This window comes from Vombatus ursinus, unplaced genomic scaffold (assembly GCF_900497805.2).
Source record: "Vombatus ursinus unplaced genomic scaffold, bare-nosed wombat genome assembly UNPS02014841.1, whole genome shotgun sequence".
Taxonomy (NCBI): domain Eukaryota; kingdom Metazoa; phylum Chordata; class Mammalia; order Diprotodontia; family Vombatidae; genus Vombatus; species Vombatus ursinus.
Genome location: NW_020954619.1, coordinates 32189913 through 32206270, shown reverse-complemented (window position 1 = coordinate 32206270; position 16358 = coordinate 32189913). Strand labels below are relative to the sequence as shown.

The 16358-nt window shown below is 36.0% G+C and overlaps 1 protein-coding gene across 5 annotated transcripts in view; it reads right to left on the bottom strand.

Moving 5' to 3' along the window:
- Positions 1–8899: 8899 nt before the first annotated feature.
- ERICH1 (glutamate rich 1) overlaps positions 8900–16358 on the bottom strand; it is an 89522-nt gene continuing 82063 nt past the window's right edge. For all 5 annotated transcript variants that reach the window (XM_027840248.1, XM_027840250.1, XM_027840252.1 and 2 more), the window contains one exon: positions 8900–9314. In XM_027840248.1, the coding sequence (XP_027696049.1) occupies positions 9241–9314 (74 nt within the window). In that variant the 3' untranslated portion in view covers positions 8900–9240. The remainder of the gene's footprint in view (positions 9315–16358) is intronic.

Here is a 16358-nt window from a genome sequence, read left to right as displayed (position 1 = left end):
TTGAATATTAGTCCATCATCTTTCTGTCAGGAGATAAGTAGCATTCTTCATTAACAGTCCTCTGGAATCATGACTGATCACTGTGTTTATCAGAGTTCTTAAATCTTTCAAAATTGTTTGTTCGTACAGTGTTGATGTTAATAGTATAAATTGTTCTTCTGGTTCTGTTTACTTCATTTTGCATCAGCCCATAACGATCTTCCCAGGTTTCTCTGAACATTTCTTTGTTCATACAATAGTATTTCATTACATTCACATACCATAATTCGCTCATCCCTTCCCCAACAGATGTGTACCCCCTAGTTCCTACTTCTATGTCACCACAAAAAGAGCTGCTATAAATATTTTTGTACATATAGGACCATTTCTCTGTTAGATCTCCTATAGGTATAGGTTTAGTTTTACTGGAACTACTAGTATTTTTGTGAAGTAAAATTTTATAAAGTAGGTTTACTGAATCAAGAATATGCACAACTGAATAATTTTTTGGGCAATGTTCCAAGTCATTTTACAGAATGGTCATACCAATTCATAATATCAGCTCCTCCAACATCTTTTTTTGGTCAATGTTGTCTTTATGAGGAGTGTGAAGTGAAAACTATATATATATATATATATATATTTGGAACATTTTTTTCATATGGATAAAGACAGCCTGGATTTCTTCCACTGAAAGGTGTCCATTCATATCTTTTGATCATTTCTCAAGTAGGGAATGGCTCTTATTCTTATAAATGTGAATCAGTTCCTTAATCTTGGAAATGATATCTATATCAGAGAAACTTGCTTTTAAAGCTTAGCTGAACTGGATTTGTGTAAACACTTTTTAATTTTATGTAAATCAAAACTGTCCATTTTATCCTTCTGTGATCCTCTCTATCTCTTGTTTAGTCATGAACTCTTCCTGTTCTTAGACCTAAAAGGTAATTTCCTCCTTGTTCCTTTCTACACATTGCTTCTAATTTTGTCTTCTGAGACCAAGCAAAACAAGTTCCACATGTTTCACATGACAGCCTTCCAGATTCTTAAACACTATTACTTCTATTCTCAGGCTAAACCTTCTTAGTCTTTTCAACAGATCCTCCCTCATATGGTATAGTCTTGAGGCTTTTTACTATCTTGGTCATCCTTCTCTGGATGCTCTCCAGCTTATCTGTCCTTCTAAAATGTGGCACCAAGTACAGAACACAATATTCTAGGTGTGGTCTGATTGGGACAGAATGCAGCAAGACTATCATCTCCGTTGTCCTAGATGTAATGTCTCTCTTTTTTGTGTTTTTTTTTTTTTTGGTTACAATATCAAGCTTACCCTTGCAGTTCACTAAACAACTCAGATCTTTTTTTCAGAACTGCTGTTTGTTCTTGACTCTTTCATCTTATGCTTGCGAAGTAGACTTAAAAATATATTTTGTTTCAATCAGCAAAAATATGCTTTCTCACTCTCCTACTCCACACCCTCTCCCACTGAAAACAAAAGAAAAATAAAACCCGTTACAAATTTCTATTCTTTCCATGTCTATAACAAATTTGTCTCATCCTGGGCTCTCAATCCTTCATCTCTCTATCAGGAGGTTCAGTAGTGTGTTTCATCATTAGTCCTTTGGAATCATAACTGGCATTATGGTGATGAGAGGTCCTAATTCTTTTGAAGCTGCTTGTCTTTACCACAATGTTGCCATTGTATGAATTGTTCTCATTTTGTTCAGTTCATTCTGCATCAGTTTATACAAGTCTTCCTAGTTTTCTCTGAAACCCTTTCCTTTGTAACTACTACTACTACTATTTTTTTCTTCTTCTTCTCCTTCTTCCTCCTTCCTTCTTTGTATTACAAATTAATTTTTTTTTCAATTCATGGAATGAAACAAGCATTTCCATAACACAATACAATACAAAAGATGATTGAACATGAAACTGCAAATCTGCTATGTACAACTTACTATTTCCTCCAAATATAAAACAAAGTTATCACGTAAATTTCTTTCCCCTTTTTTCTTCCCTCCCCCCACCTTAGAGATGGCTACCATTAGACACAAATAGATATGTATATGTATGTGTATGTGTGTTCGTGTGTATGTATACATGTATATATATATATGTAAAATTATTCTATACATACTTCTACTTATCAGTTCTTTCTCTGGATGCAGATAGTATCTTTCTTCATATGTTCTTTATTTTTATAGTAGTCAAAATGTCTTAGTTGCTCAAAGTCATTCTTAAAACAATATTGCTGTTACTGTATACAATGTTCTCTTGGTTCTGCTCACTTCGCTCTTTATCATTTTACGCAAGTCTTTCCAGGCCCTTCTAAGATCACTGAGTTCATCATTTCTTATAGCACAGTAGCATTCCATCACAACCATATACCACTTGTTCAGTCATTCCCTAATTGATGGGGATCCTGATAATTTCTAGTTATTTACTACCACAAAGAGAGCTGCTATAAACATCCCATTCACATTCAAAGTTATAATTACTATTTGTGAATTTCCCTCTTATTTTTACTCACTATTTTCTTCCTTAGCTTCTTTTTACCCTATCCCTGTTACCTTATCTCCTCCCCCACCTTTGCATCCCCCACTTCACCCACCCTTCCAAGAGTCTCCCCCATTCCCTCCCTCCACCCCCCATCTCAATTCATACTCCTCCCATAACCTCTTACAGAACAATAGTATTCCAGCACATTTATATACCATAATTTGTTCATCTATTCCCCAATTTATGGGCACCCATTCAGATTCCCATTCTCTGCCACTTCAAAAAGAGCTACATACATTTTTATATATCCATAGAGTTTGTTTTGCTTAGGATTAATCCTTCCCTTAATCTATCTTAAATTTTGCAATAAGAAGCTCATGATCTGAGCCATAGTCAGCTCCAGCTCTTGTTTTAACTGAGTGTATAGCGCTGCTCCACCTTTGGTACAAAGCATATATAACCAATCTGATTTTTATATTGACCATCAGGTGATGTCCATGTGTAGAGCTACCTTTTGGGTTGTTGAAAAAGAGTGTTTGCTATGACCAGGGAGTTATCTTGACAAAACTCTATAGTCTCTACCCTGCTTCATTTTGTACTCCCAGGCCAAACTTACCAGTTATACCGGTTATGTTTTGATTTCCTCTGTTAGCATTCCAAGCCACTATGATAAATGTGACATCTTTTTTTTTTTTTTTTTTTTTTGGTGTGTGTGTAATTTCTAGAAGATGTTGTAGGTCTTCATAAAACTGATCAACTTTGGCCTCTTCTGCATCAATGGTTAGACTTGTGTTACTGTGATGTTGAATGGTTTACCTTGGATTCAAACAGATATCATTTTGTCATTTTTGAGATTATACCCCAGTACTGCTTTTCTCACCTGTTTATTTGACTATGAGGGCTACTTCATTTCTTTTAAAGGATTCTTGCCCATAGCAGTATATGTGGTGACCACCTGAATTAAATTCACCCATTCCCATCCATTTAAGTTCACTAACACCCAAGATGTCAATGTCTAATCTTTCTATCTCCTGTTTGATCACATCCAGCTTACCTTGGTTCATAGATATTATATTCCAGGTTCCTTTGCAATATTGATCATTACAGCATTGGACTTTCCTTTTGTCACCAGACATATCAACAGTTGAGCTTCCTTTTGGCTTTGGCCCAGTTGCTTCATTAGTACTGGAGTTACTTGTAGTTGTCCTCTGTTCTTCCCCAGGTGTGTACTGGATGTCTTCTGACCTGAGGGGTTTATCTTCTGGTGTCATATACATATTTTTTCATTTTAGTACTGTCCATGGGACTTTCTTGGCAAAGATACTGGAATGGTTTGCCATTTTCTTCTCCAGTGGATCACCTTTTGTCAGAACTCTCCTCTATGACCTGTCCAGCATAGCTCATAGTTTCATTGAGCTATGCAAGAGCCTCCACCACAACAAGTGAAATGATGGCAAATCTAGATAGCGTACTAAAAAGCAGAGACACCACCTTGCCAACAAGGATCCCTATAGTCAAAGTTATGGTTTTTCCAGTAGCAACGTATGGCTGTAAGAGTTGGACTATAAGGAAAGCTGAGGGCTGCAGAACTGACACGTTCAAATTGTAGTCCTGGAGTAGTCTTTTGACAGTTCCTTAGACAGCAAGGAGATCAAATCAGTCAATACTTGAATAAATTAATTCAAGCCATTCACTATAAGGTTGGATACTGAAGCATAAATACTTTGGCCAGATAATGAGAAGATGGGACCCATTGAAAAAGATCCTGATGTTGGGAAAGATGCATAAGGAGAAGGGGATGGCAGAGGATGAAATGGATAGATAGTGTCATGGAAACAACAAACATGAGCTAAGTCAGACTTTGAGAGTTAGTGAAGGAGGACAGAAGGCCTGGTATGCTATGGTCCCTAGGATCATGAAGAATCAGATATGACTGAACAACTGAAAAACAAATGATCTATCCTCCCTCTACTCCCTCTAAATCTTCCTCCCCTTTTCTTCCCTTTCCCTCTTATTTCCCTGTTGAGTGAACGGTATTTTTGTGCCCAACTCTGTGTGTGTGTGTGTGTGTGTGTGTGTGTGCTTCCTTTTTTTGACCAGTTCAAAGGAAAATGAGGCTTTATTTGATCTGGAAGCTCTGGAATTTGGTTATGATGTAACTGTGAATTTTCATTTTGGGGTTTCTCTTAGGAGGTGACCTATGGATTCTTCCTATTTCCACTTTGCCCTCTGGTTCTAAAAATTCTGGCCAGTTTTCTTTGGAGAGTTCTTGAAATAGTATGTCTAGGCTTTTGTTGTTATTTTTGTTGCTGTTGTTATGGTATTCAGACATGATTCTCAAAATTTTTCTCTTCAATCTATTTTCCAAGTCAGTTGTTTTTAATATGAGATACCTAATATTTTCTTCTATAATTTCAATCTTTTGACTTCATTTTAATATTTCTTGTTGCTTCATGAAGTCATTGGCTTCTATTTGGTCCACTCTAATTTCCAAGGAGTTTGTTACTTGGGCAAAGCTTTATATCTCTTATGCTAAGCTTTTAATTTCCTTTCCAATTCTTCCTTCCATAGCTCTCATTTCTTTTCCATTTTTTCCTTCAAATACTGTCATTCCATTTATAAAAAAAATTTAAACTCTTTTAAAAACTTTGCTTTATCTCTTTTAGGAATTCTGTCTGATTCCTTTGCCCAAACTGTGTTTTTTCTCTTGAGGTTTTGATTACAGATATTCTAGAATCATTCTCTTTTTCTAGGTTTGTATCTTGAACTTTCCTGCCACCATAATAGCTCTTTATCATGGGATTCTTTTTATTTGTTTGTTTGCTTATTAATCCAGCCTGCTTTCTGACTTTGGATATGATCTTTAGTCTGAGCTCTCTCAACTCAGGAGGGGAAGGTCTGAGCTGGTCCTGTTGCTGCTTTCTTGGGATATTAAGTGTTGTGTTATTTCAGAATCTTGGGGAAAGGCTGGAAATCTGTATGCTTTCAGTACTTCCAAAGTGGTCTGATCCAGGACTGATTGCTAATCCCTGTGGCTCAGAAAAGCTCTATTGGTTCAGAGAAGCAGAATTACAGGCTTTCCTTTGGTCTGGGACTGTTGCCCTACTGATTCCTCTGCAGGCTGGGCTAGATACTGAAACTGAGACTGTGTTCTGCTTCTGGGGTCTGACTTACACAGCTGTTGTTGGTTTCTGAGCTTGGAACTGGGTAGTGAGCAACAAAGGTGTCAGTTCACACCTGTCTCCTTTGAAGCCTCACTCTCTTCCAGTCATCCAAGTCCAGTGGCAAGACAAAACATAAGACTGGTGATGGCCCAGGATGCAGTAGGTGACCTTGGCCTTTTTAAAGTAGGTCTTTCTGAGGTCTCAGTTTGTCTAAGGGAAAGACCCTTAGAGTTTTTGGCCAGAAAAGAAAACAATTGCTATTTACACTCATTTTAAGACATCAAAACCTAAATAATGTGCCACTAAGGTTTGGGTTGAGGGCTTTTATTGGTTATTCAATGAGACCCAGAGTGATTTGGTTTTAAAGACTAGTTAAGTAGCTCCATTTGAAACACAATGGAATAGGCTTTTTTAATGCCTGTTTTTTCACAGCTATACTTCAAATAATAAATGAAAAACTGCAAAGAGTAAATTGTCCCAGCTTTCTGAAGAGAAAAAAATAACAATAAAAATAAATACATTTTTAAAAATTAAAAAATACTTTTCTTCAAATCTAGGCCCCAAACCCCAAAATGTTTTATAAAATATAAGTAACCAAAAATTATATTCTTATGGACAGAGCACCCACATGTAAGGAAGTGGACCACATTTGGCAAAGGGGGAAGAAGAAGGAAGAAGAGGAGGAAGAAGAGAAAAAGTAGCAGTATTCCTCAACTTCTGTTCATTGGCAGGTTGGGTCCCCAGAAGGCAGCTACTACTACACTCAGATAACATGGTAAAGCAGTTAATATAAAATGTTCTCCTGAAACTTGGTTCCCTCCTTTCCACAAATACACACAGCATCCACAGTGAGGTACACATGTAAGAAATATATGTGACAAAGGGTTAACAACACCTACTCTGGAAGTCCTTCTCTCTGTGTAGAGACCTCATGCAGAATCCCTTGCTGTTGTTCATTGTTCATTCTAACAGAAGACCAATGACACCACAAGGGCAATGGCTTGACTTTTGGGTGAATTGGATTTAAGTGAGGCAAAGCTGCACAAAATCATCAGTCTCACTTTCTCTTCCAGGATCATCGAAGTCCAGTGGCAACACGAAAATCAAGACAACTGGCAATGGCAGACGCCAGGACACAGTGGGTGACCATGGCATCTTCTGTGTCTGACCAAGCTCTAAGCAATCTACGCTCCTGAGGAGCAACTTTGGTCTGAGGAAAGTGTTTTGTAAACCTTACTGAAGTTGAATTATTCTTGGAAACTAGAGAGAAGAGAAAAACAATTTGTAAGGTGCCAAGAGATGGATATAATGTTTGAGATTTAGAGTTGGATTGAATCTTTGATATTGAGCCAAATTCCCAAATTTTTACAGAGAAAGGAACCTGAAGCCCCAAGAATTTAAGTGACAGTGCAGTGAGGCAGAATTTGAATTCTCATCCTCATACTCCAAATCTGGCATCCTTTCTTCCTGCTACGCTGCTTCTCAAATTAGATTTCCTTTCATTTTAAGGATGGGGCTATACCGCTGGTAGATCAGGCAGCAGCAACATGGTGGACAGGAGAGCAGTGCACACAGAAAGACAGAAATAGTGTTGCTGTTGACTGTGGGCCCTTTCTGATCTTCTTTCCTCAGATATAGTAGTGGTAGTAAATACTACGGGCACAGGTCCAAGTTGCTGGTAGGAGCATTCTGAGAAGTAGACCTGGGATGCCAATAACATTAGATGGCTGTGCAGAACAAAGAGGAGGCCTGGGTAACACTATTGATCAGCCAGTCACAAAATGTGGCAGCTGTCATGGGGGAAGTAAACATGCTTTCTGATAGCCACAAGGAGCAAAGAAGCTAAAATTGACCATGTTTGGAGACTTAGGGCTCCTAGTGCAAAGGCAGCACCAGCACCAGTAAGGGAAGCAAGTGGACTCCTGACAGAAAAGAGTAGACTAATGTCAGGGGGATGTTGTCCTTTGACTGACCTTGAGTTGGTGGTGATCTTCAGGGAGAGGGAAGGTCACCAAAAGGAAGCTATTTCTGTGGCCTTTTCCAGCTTATTTCTATCTTTAAGAAAAGTGTTCTTTGCTCAATGTTTTTTGTCAGCCATAGGTCAAATGAAAAGTAAGAAAAATAAGTTAAATAATCCCCAACTTCTGGCTCTAACATTCCGAATGATCAAGTCCAAGGAGCTACCTACTGCTGTCTGTTTAATGGAGGTTATTACAGCCAGCTAAGTAATACCAAGTTGATTGAAAGTTCAGGGAAGATGTGAGATAAATGAAAAGGAAAGGGTCAAGGAGAGAGGAGGGAGTAGGTAGAGACTAGGGTTGCCAAATGGCTGGAATTTGACCAAAGAAATCAGTTGTCTTGTACTTATGGTGGTATGATGGCTTTTTTGGGTTTTGATTAAAAAACAAACAAAAACTCTAGTAGAAGCATGAATAGTCACTCAGTTTTATGTCCCCCTCCTTCAAGCCCCCAGTTCCCGATGTGAATATTCTTTAACTCTTCATACTGTCAAGTAAAAGGATATTCTATGTTATGTGAAAAATGTTATCAGTGAAAGAACTGGGGCAAAGAAAAAAAATAATAGAAATGGGGTTTGAGGGTGGGACTATCATAGCAAGGTAGGTCTACTTGTTCGTTTCTATTTTCTAATGGTTTCTGTATTATTACTTGCAGACAGACCTCAGAGTATAATACTGACAGCTCTTTCCCTAGAGTCAGGAGACCTGGTTATACTATTGGTACAACCTTGAGGAAATCCTTTCATTTTTCTGGGCCATATCCTCATCTGTATCATGAAAAAGCTGTACTAGATTCAAATTAATGTTTCCTCTGACCTCAAAAATTCTGTGATTGTGGATCACTTGACCTCTAAGTTGTGAAATGGTTAGAATCATAGGCTGCTAGAGCCGGAAGGCATGCTTAGAAGTCTTCTAGTCCAATCTCCTTATTTATAAGTGAAAATTTCTAATTTTCATAAAAAATGTAAAGAACAAACACAGGTGATAAGGAGCAGGGACCAAAATTTTAAACCAGATCTTCTGACTCCAAGTCTATACCACAGCAAGCACTCTTAAAATCCACAGTCCCACTCACCCCTCAAAAAGCTCAACACAGAAACCTGGCATCAAAACAGTTCTCAAAAATGAGATATAATAAAGCATTCTAAAAATATTTTAAAATTCAGTGTGATTTTAACATTAAAAAAATTTATTATAGCTTCAAAACAATACTTGATTTGATTCCATAAAGAAAATACATTTTTATGTTTCCTTTATGGCAAATAGAAAAAATAGAATGTCAATGTTAATTTACGATGTATACAATGAAAAAATGTATAAATAACATTTCAACTCTAATATCCTGATTTTAACATTTAAAATCTTAGGTAAGACCTTGTGTTTATTTTGTGCAAGCAAATTAACAGATACATCTTATCAATTTACAACATTATATTTACACTGTAAAAATATAGAACTTTTTTCCTTTTAAAACCAAGTTTGGCAACTTCAATATTTAGAGTTCTCAGGTATTTCATATGTCTTCTTCAGGCTTTTTCCTATTATTAAATATTAACTCTTTGCAGATGGGCATCCAGACCTTATTTCCTATTCCTTATAGGAAGGATATCTGTAATCCAGTAATGAAAAAGAGTTGCAATTTCTTTTGCATGGTCTGAAAAGAAAAAAAAACAACTATGAATTATAAATTATAATTCTGGTGTTTTGTTATATACGAACCCTTGAAAACCAAATAAATTGTGAAGAATCTACCATAATGTAAACCCGACATTTAGGAATAGCAAGAAATTTGTCGTAGTAGCATCTCATTTAACTTACACATAAATGTAGCAAAAGTGACTTAGAGATGTGAAAATTCTGACAATGTGTTTGTTACTTTAGCTCTGACCCTTGTAGATTTCGAGTTCTCCTAGAAAAGAACCTTGGAAACTACAGTAAGCCAAATATTCAATTTATCCCTATATAGATGTTCATTATGACCTCAACATTTTTCCCCAGATGGTCAACTCTTCAGTGTTGAGCCTCTCTGAATTTTGCTAGACTGGGCTTCAAAATAAAGACATTGGGATATAGTTGGCCAATAATCAAAGCCTTTCTAACTTAATGGAAGTCTTTGGAAGTCAGGCTTGCTTGGCAATAGCCTTTTTTTTTTTTTTTTAAGGGAAGGCAGCAAGCATTTATTAAGCACTACTATGTGCCAAGCACCGTGCTACATGCAGAGGATACAAATACATACAGAAACAGTTCCTGTCCTTAAGGGAACTATGTTAACTTGTTCATCTTTCCTTAAGGAGTTTTTATTGATTTTTTTTCTTACTTCACCATAAAATATCTGTCCCTTTCTCCTTCCCAGAAAGATATCCTATATGAAAAAAAATTATTTTTTTAGTGGGAAAAAAAAATCAGCAGAATTTCCACATCACGACTTTCCCCATCATGGTTTTGATGTAGCATGGGTCAGCATAAGAAATTAAGTGGAATTTTTTGGGGAATTTTTTGGAAGCTGCAGATGACACGTGAAGGTCAGCAGACAACACAGAGCCTATGACCAAATACTTAACCCAAATTTTGCAATAAGGTACTGTAAACACCTCATCAAAGAAAAAGAAAAAAAATTCAGATTTCTTCTCCAGTCTGAAGGGAGGCCCCAAAACTTTTACGCAGATTTTCTAGATAATGGGGGTGACATGCCTCTAACTTCCATGATGTGGAAGGGATAACTGTATTGAAAAAGTATGAAAACATGTCATATGTAATGCCTGTGGACCTCCCAACCTCCATGAAAGGTGAGTTGGGAGTATCTTCTCATATCTCTTCATTTGAGTCCCATTTGATCTTTATAATTTACTGTGTATATTTTTTTCTTGGCTCTGCTTACTTGACTCTGCACCAAGTAATATAGATCTTTCCATGCTTCTCTGTATTCATTATATATATAATCTTTTATAGCACAGTAATATTCCATTATATTAATGTACCACAATTTGTTTAGCCATTCTCCAATTGATGGGCAGCTAGGTGGTGCAATGCTGGGCCTAGAATAAGGAAGATTCATCTTTGTGAGATCAAATCTAGTCAATAGCTATGTGACCATGAGCAAGTTATTTAACTGTTTGCCTCAGTTTCTTCATCTGTAAAGTGAATTGGAGAAGGAAAGCAAACCATGCCAGTATCTTTGCCAAGAAAACCCTAAATGGGGTCACAAAGAGTTGGGCACAACTGAAAAATAACTGAACAAACAACAATTGATGGGCTTCTATTTTGTTTCTAATTCTTAGCTATCACAATAAGTGCTACTTTGTTTCTAATTCTTAGCTATCACAATAAGTGCTACTATAAATATTATGGAGCATATGGGGAATTTCTTCTTATTGATATCAGGCTTCCTTGGGATATAAGCCCAGTAATGGGATCTCTGGCTCAGAGGGTATAGACACTTTTGTCAATTTATTTGCATAATTCTAAATTGCTTTTCAAAAAAGATCATACCATTTCACAGATCCACCAGCAATGTATTAGTGTTTCTCTCCTTCCACACCCCCTCCAACATTGACTGTTGCCATTTTTTGTTATTTTTTTCCAATTTGCAGGGTGTGAGGTAAAATATCAGGGTTGTTTTTATTTGCATTTCTCTAATTATTGCTGATTTGAGGCATTGTTATTTTTAAAAAAAAACACATACTTAATTCATGAATGCTTTCCTTCTATTTTGTTAATATGACTAAAGAACTGGCCCTGGTAGTAGGAAGACCTGAGTTCAAGTCCCTTCTCTATGACATATACTGGTTGTATAATACTGGGTAAGTCATTTAACCTTTCAATGCTCTAGGAGTTTCTCTGACTATGAGTTGCAGAGATGGTGCGGACCTGCACTGGTAAAAGGGGTTTCCTCATATGGGAGTTTCTTATATCAAGATATCACAAGTTTGGTTCCACTATTCCTTATTAAAAAGGTTTTAAAAATAATTATTATTTCTATTATTCTTTGACCCACTTAGTATTTAGGATAGTGTTACTTAGTTTCTGTTTAGGTTTGTTTCTTTTGCATCTATCCTTTTTATTGATTGTTATTTTTACTGCAGTATGCTCTGTAATGGATATGTTTATTATTTCTGCCTTTTCACATTTATTTATGATGTCTTTGTGCTCTGGTACTTGATCATTTTTTGGGAATGATCCCTATGATGCTCATAAATACGTATATTCTATAATATTCTCATTTAGAAATTGCCAAAGGTCTTTCAATTCTAATTTTTCCAATACTTTTTGGATCTATATGTTAACTTGTTCATCTTTCTCTTAGATTTACCTACACAGTCAGAAGAATATTCAAGCATCATATAATCATTATTTTGTTACTTTTTGCAATTTGTCGAGTGTTTTCTTTAGGAACTTGGATGCTATGTTATTTAAAAATGCCTAGATATGTGTATACACATACCTATCTATATCTAATAATAGTATTTTGCCTTCTTTGGCACTTTTATTCATAATATAGTTTTCCTGTTTACCTCTCTCTTGACACATTCAATTTTATCTTTGCTTTAACTGAAATCATGATCACAGTTCCTACATTTTGGGGGCAATGAACTAAAACATAATACATTTTATTCCAGCTCCCAATTTTCAATCTGTAGGGGCTGACCTTAGAGTCAGGACATCTTTGGTTCAAATCCCATCCCTGACATATACTGACTGCCATTGTGACGCTGGGCACGTCATTTAAATTTTTAATCCCAGAGGAAACTCTATAAAACTATCATCAGTTGTTGATTTGGAGCAGCAGAAGGTTTTTCATTACTGGGAACTCACTTTTCTGATGAAATCACATACCTGGATCCTTCCAAAAAGGATCTATATCTTTTATTTTATTAACCGGTAAAATATATTTCATTGATGGCTTTTATCCTTATATCACAATCATAAAAAAAAACTATCTTTACTCCAGATTGAATCTTCCCTTATGTCAAAGAAAATGAACTAAATACAAATATGTGATACATGACTATATCTGACCATGTAAACACTATTCTTTCCCAATATGCCCCTGTATCTCAGGAAGGAGGTATGTTTCATTATCTGTACCTTCATTAGTTTAAAAATTACTCAGAGTCCAGCTTCAGTGATCTTTTTCATTTACTCTGGCATAGTCCTTGTATATATGATTGGTTCTAATAATTTCAATCTATACCAGTTCTTAAAAAATGCTAGATTCCCTGAATTTTATATACTTATAATTTCTTACTGAATATTGATATCCCATTATAATGATATATCATAGTTTTTGTTTTTTCTTAGCCATTCCTGAACTGATGGGCATACCCTTTGTTTCCAATTCTTTGCAATCACAAAGTATGCAGCTATGAATATTTAAATATGCTTTACAATTTGTGATAAGTATTTTGCAATAAGTAATTCAGTACTCCTTATAATTTGCAACAAGCATTCTGGATGCAGCAGATTGTGCTGACCTTCTTATTCAGTCTTCTATTTTCTTTCATTTTACTGATGAGTTTAATCCATTTATATTTAGAGTTATTATTATGTTTATGTTTTGTTCAATTTATTTTTATTATTTTTCCTCCTAATTTAAATCTGCGCTTAGTTCTTGAAGTTTATTTTGATTACACTAGTCTGATCCATTTCCTCCTACAGCCTCTTTCATATTCCCTTCCATTTTCCCAATCTTATTCCTTGAGTTTATTATTCTCTCTCACTCCTTTGCTAGTCCTTTTCTGAAACTATAAAAAGAGTATAGTACAGAAGACTACTTCTCCCACCTCCTTCCCCCCTCTAATTTGAATAACATTTCATTTGGAGTGCCTCTTTCAAAAAAAAAATCCCTTTCCTTACTACTTTCTCCTTCTGTTACACTCCAGTACCTATTATCTCATTCTGGGACTTTATCTTTTTACACATTCCTTCTATTTTGTGTCCATAATTCAAGGTGGAGCTCCTGGAAAACAAAGACAACATTTCTACCTCAATCCAGCTTATCTGTCAGTTAGGGAATAACCATTCTCTCCTTAGGGAGGGAATATGCATTTATACAGCATTTATATGCATTTATATGTGCTAGGCACTGTGTGAAGTGTTTTAAAAATGTTATTTCATTTGATCCTCACAATAACCCTATGAAGTAGAAGCTGTTATTATCCTCATCTTACAGCTGAGGAAAGTGAGGCAAAGAGAAGTTAGATGACTTGCCCAAGGCCATACAGCTAGCAAATGTTTAAGTCACATTTGAACTCAGATCTTTCTGACTCCATGGTCTATCCAACTGTGCCTCTAGACTGCCTCAACAACTTAAATTATTGACAACTTAACTACTTCGAGAAATCTAGTTTCTATCCTTAATTAATCCTTTAATTCTTTTATTGTTCTTCTGACCCATTCTGGAGGTTTTTGTAGTTGTTCCAATGTCATGTGCTAGGGCTCTGTAGAGTTAATAATTATCCTTTCCTTTTCTTCAGGGCTTTCTTTACCTCGGAATATGTTCCTTGCATTGGAATATTTATACATTTGTTTGATAATTTTTTCCCTTTTTTATTAGTCTCTGTTTGCTTGTCTGCAATGTACATCCCATCATGAGTTCTTTCCTTTCCCCTCCATGCCTTTTGTTATTTATTCCTTTACTCTAAATGGCATGTTACCTGCCCCCATATAATGAGGAGACTTAGTTATTACCTTCTCAACCCAGCAACTTTGCTAGAAGTCATCTTCCTTTACTTCTTATATTTTCTTTTCTTTAGTTTGCTGCCTTTAAAGTTATTTTGGGCTTGCTGAGTGGGGGTGGGGGAAGGTTCATATCCTAAATCTCATTTGTCCTTTCATCCAAAAGCCACTTTTTTGGGGGTTCTAGATAACATGGTGATCTGCCCTACACTACTGATCCCCTCTCTACTCTGGTAGCTTGCTCTCTCTAAATTACTGGGACAGGTCTCCAGGACAAAGGTGATGTCAGAAGATAGGGAAGTAGTTTAGCTGAATCACTGCTAAGGGGAAGGCAATGAAAGACTGCAAGTGACAGACTATCTGATACCATTCAGCCACGCGGCACTACATGTGGAATTTAGAACATGGGCCCAGTGTGTGGAGGTAGTAAGAAGGTAATGATGGGCACAGTATGTGTGCCCTTTTTCTAGAGGATTTACCTTGAGGGGAATTATATCTTCTTTCCTTTTACTGTTGTTGTTTTCATTGTTTTATTTGGCACATTTCTTAGTGTGTTGAGGAGGCCATAACGGGAGATAGAGATACTATATTTCAGCCATCTTCCTGGCAGTCTTACTTGAAACCTTTAGCCAGGCATGATCTATCAGAGTTTATGCTTTGTTAGAAGAGATCTTAGGGTTACCTCTATCATAAGATGAGTGGGACAGGACTTTAATAGGAGATGTTTATTTCATTTATTTTCTTAACATTTGCATTACAAAAGGATTTACATGAAGACTCCTTTAAGTATTAAGTTTCCATATATATTAAAAGAAGAGCAACAAAAAACACTGATTTGCACACACATCATCAGGTACATAGCCTTCATTAAAGTTCTCTAATACCTCATTGTGCTACAGAGGCAACCCTAGGGTCCTAAATCATAATACACCATAAGCTCAGGCAGATCCTGCCAAATTGGAAATACTCCATGTTCAGGGTCAGCAATGGAATGTATGGTATAACTTTAGTGCAGAGAACCTCATCACCAGTAGTTTGTCACTTAAGAGACCAAGACTTTTTTAGCCACACAACTCATGAAGATGGTCTGCCATGGTGTTGGTAGTATTTTAGTACAACCATTTGATTGGTATGAAGGTATTGAGAAATATATCTACTACATAAAGTGAGACACACCTATGGAAGCTATCTGAGAAATTCAATATGCAAAGTCAGGTAAGGCACTTATGCTCTATGCCAAATAAAACACTTGAATAAAAAAAGAAAACCAACCAAACCAACCAACCAACCAACCAAACAAACAAAAAAAACCCAAACAACCCAAAAAACCTCTACAGAGTAAAATACACCATAAAAGACTAAGTTTATGTACATATATATATCTATAGGTACATATATGTGATAACATGCCTAAAAAAATGATTCTTTTTCATCATTTAAAAAATCCATGCTATTACTTCTACATCCTTAGCCTTTCTCAATTTATACTTTGAAATATATACATATACATGTATATATGTAATAAAATTAACTTTTTGTGTGGTGCTTAAGATTAACCTTATTAAATAGCAGGACAGTTAAAAGGAAAAAAAAAAAGCAAGGGATCATGGATGGGATCATAGATCTGAAGCTGAAAGATAGCTCAGGGGCCATTTAGTCAATCTCCTTATTTTATGGATGATGAAACTGAAGCCTTGGGAGGTTAAATGATTTGCCCAAGGTTCTACAAGTAGTTAAGTATCAGGTGTGGGATCTGAACCTAGGTCCAGTGACCACACAACCAGTAATCTTTTCATTAGAGTGTTATGAGATATTAGTTTTTATATGTTTGATATTAATCCTAAAATAAATGTGCATTGACCTCAAATTCAATAAAAAGACTTCTTTTTCTAAATTAGAATTAAAAATGGACGTGGGAAGATTAATTAAAAAAACCTATCAGTTTCAAAAGTAGTACGTAGGAGGGTTAAATCTGTTATAGCTTCTTTTTAAAAAAAAAATCCTTTCTTCTTATAAATCTGAC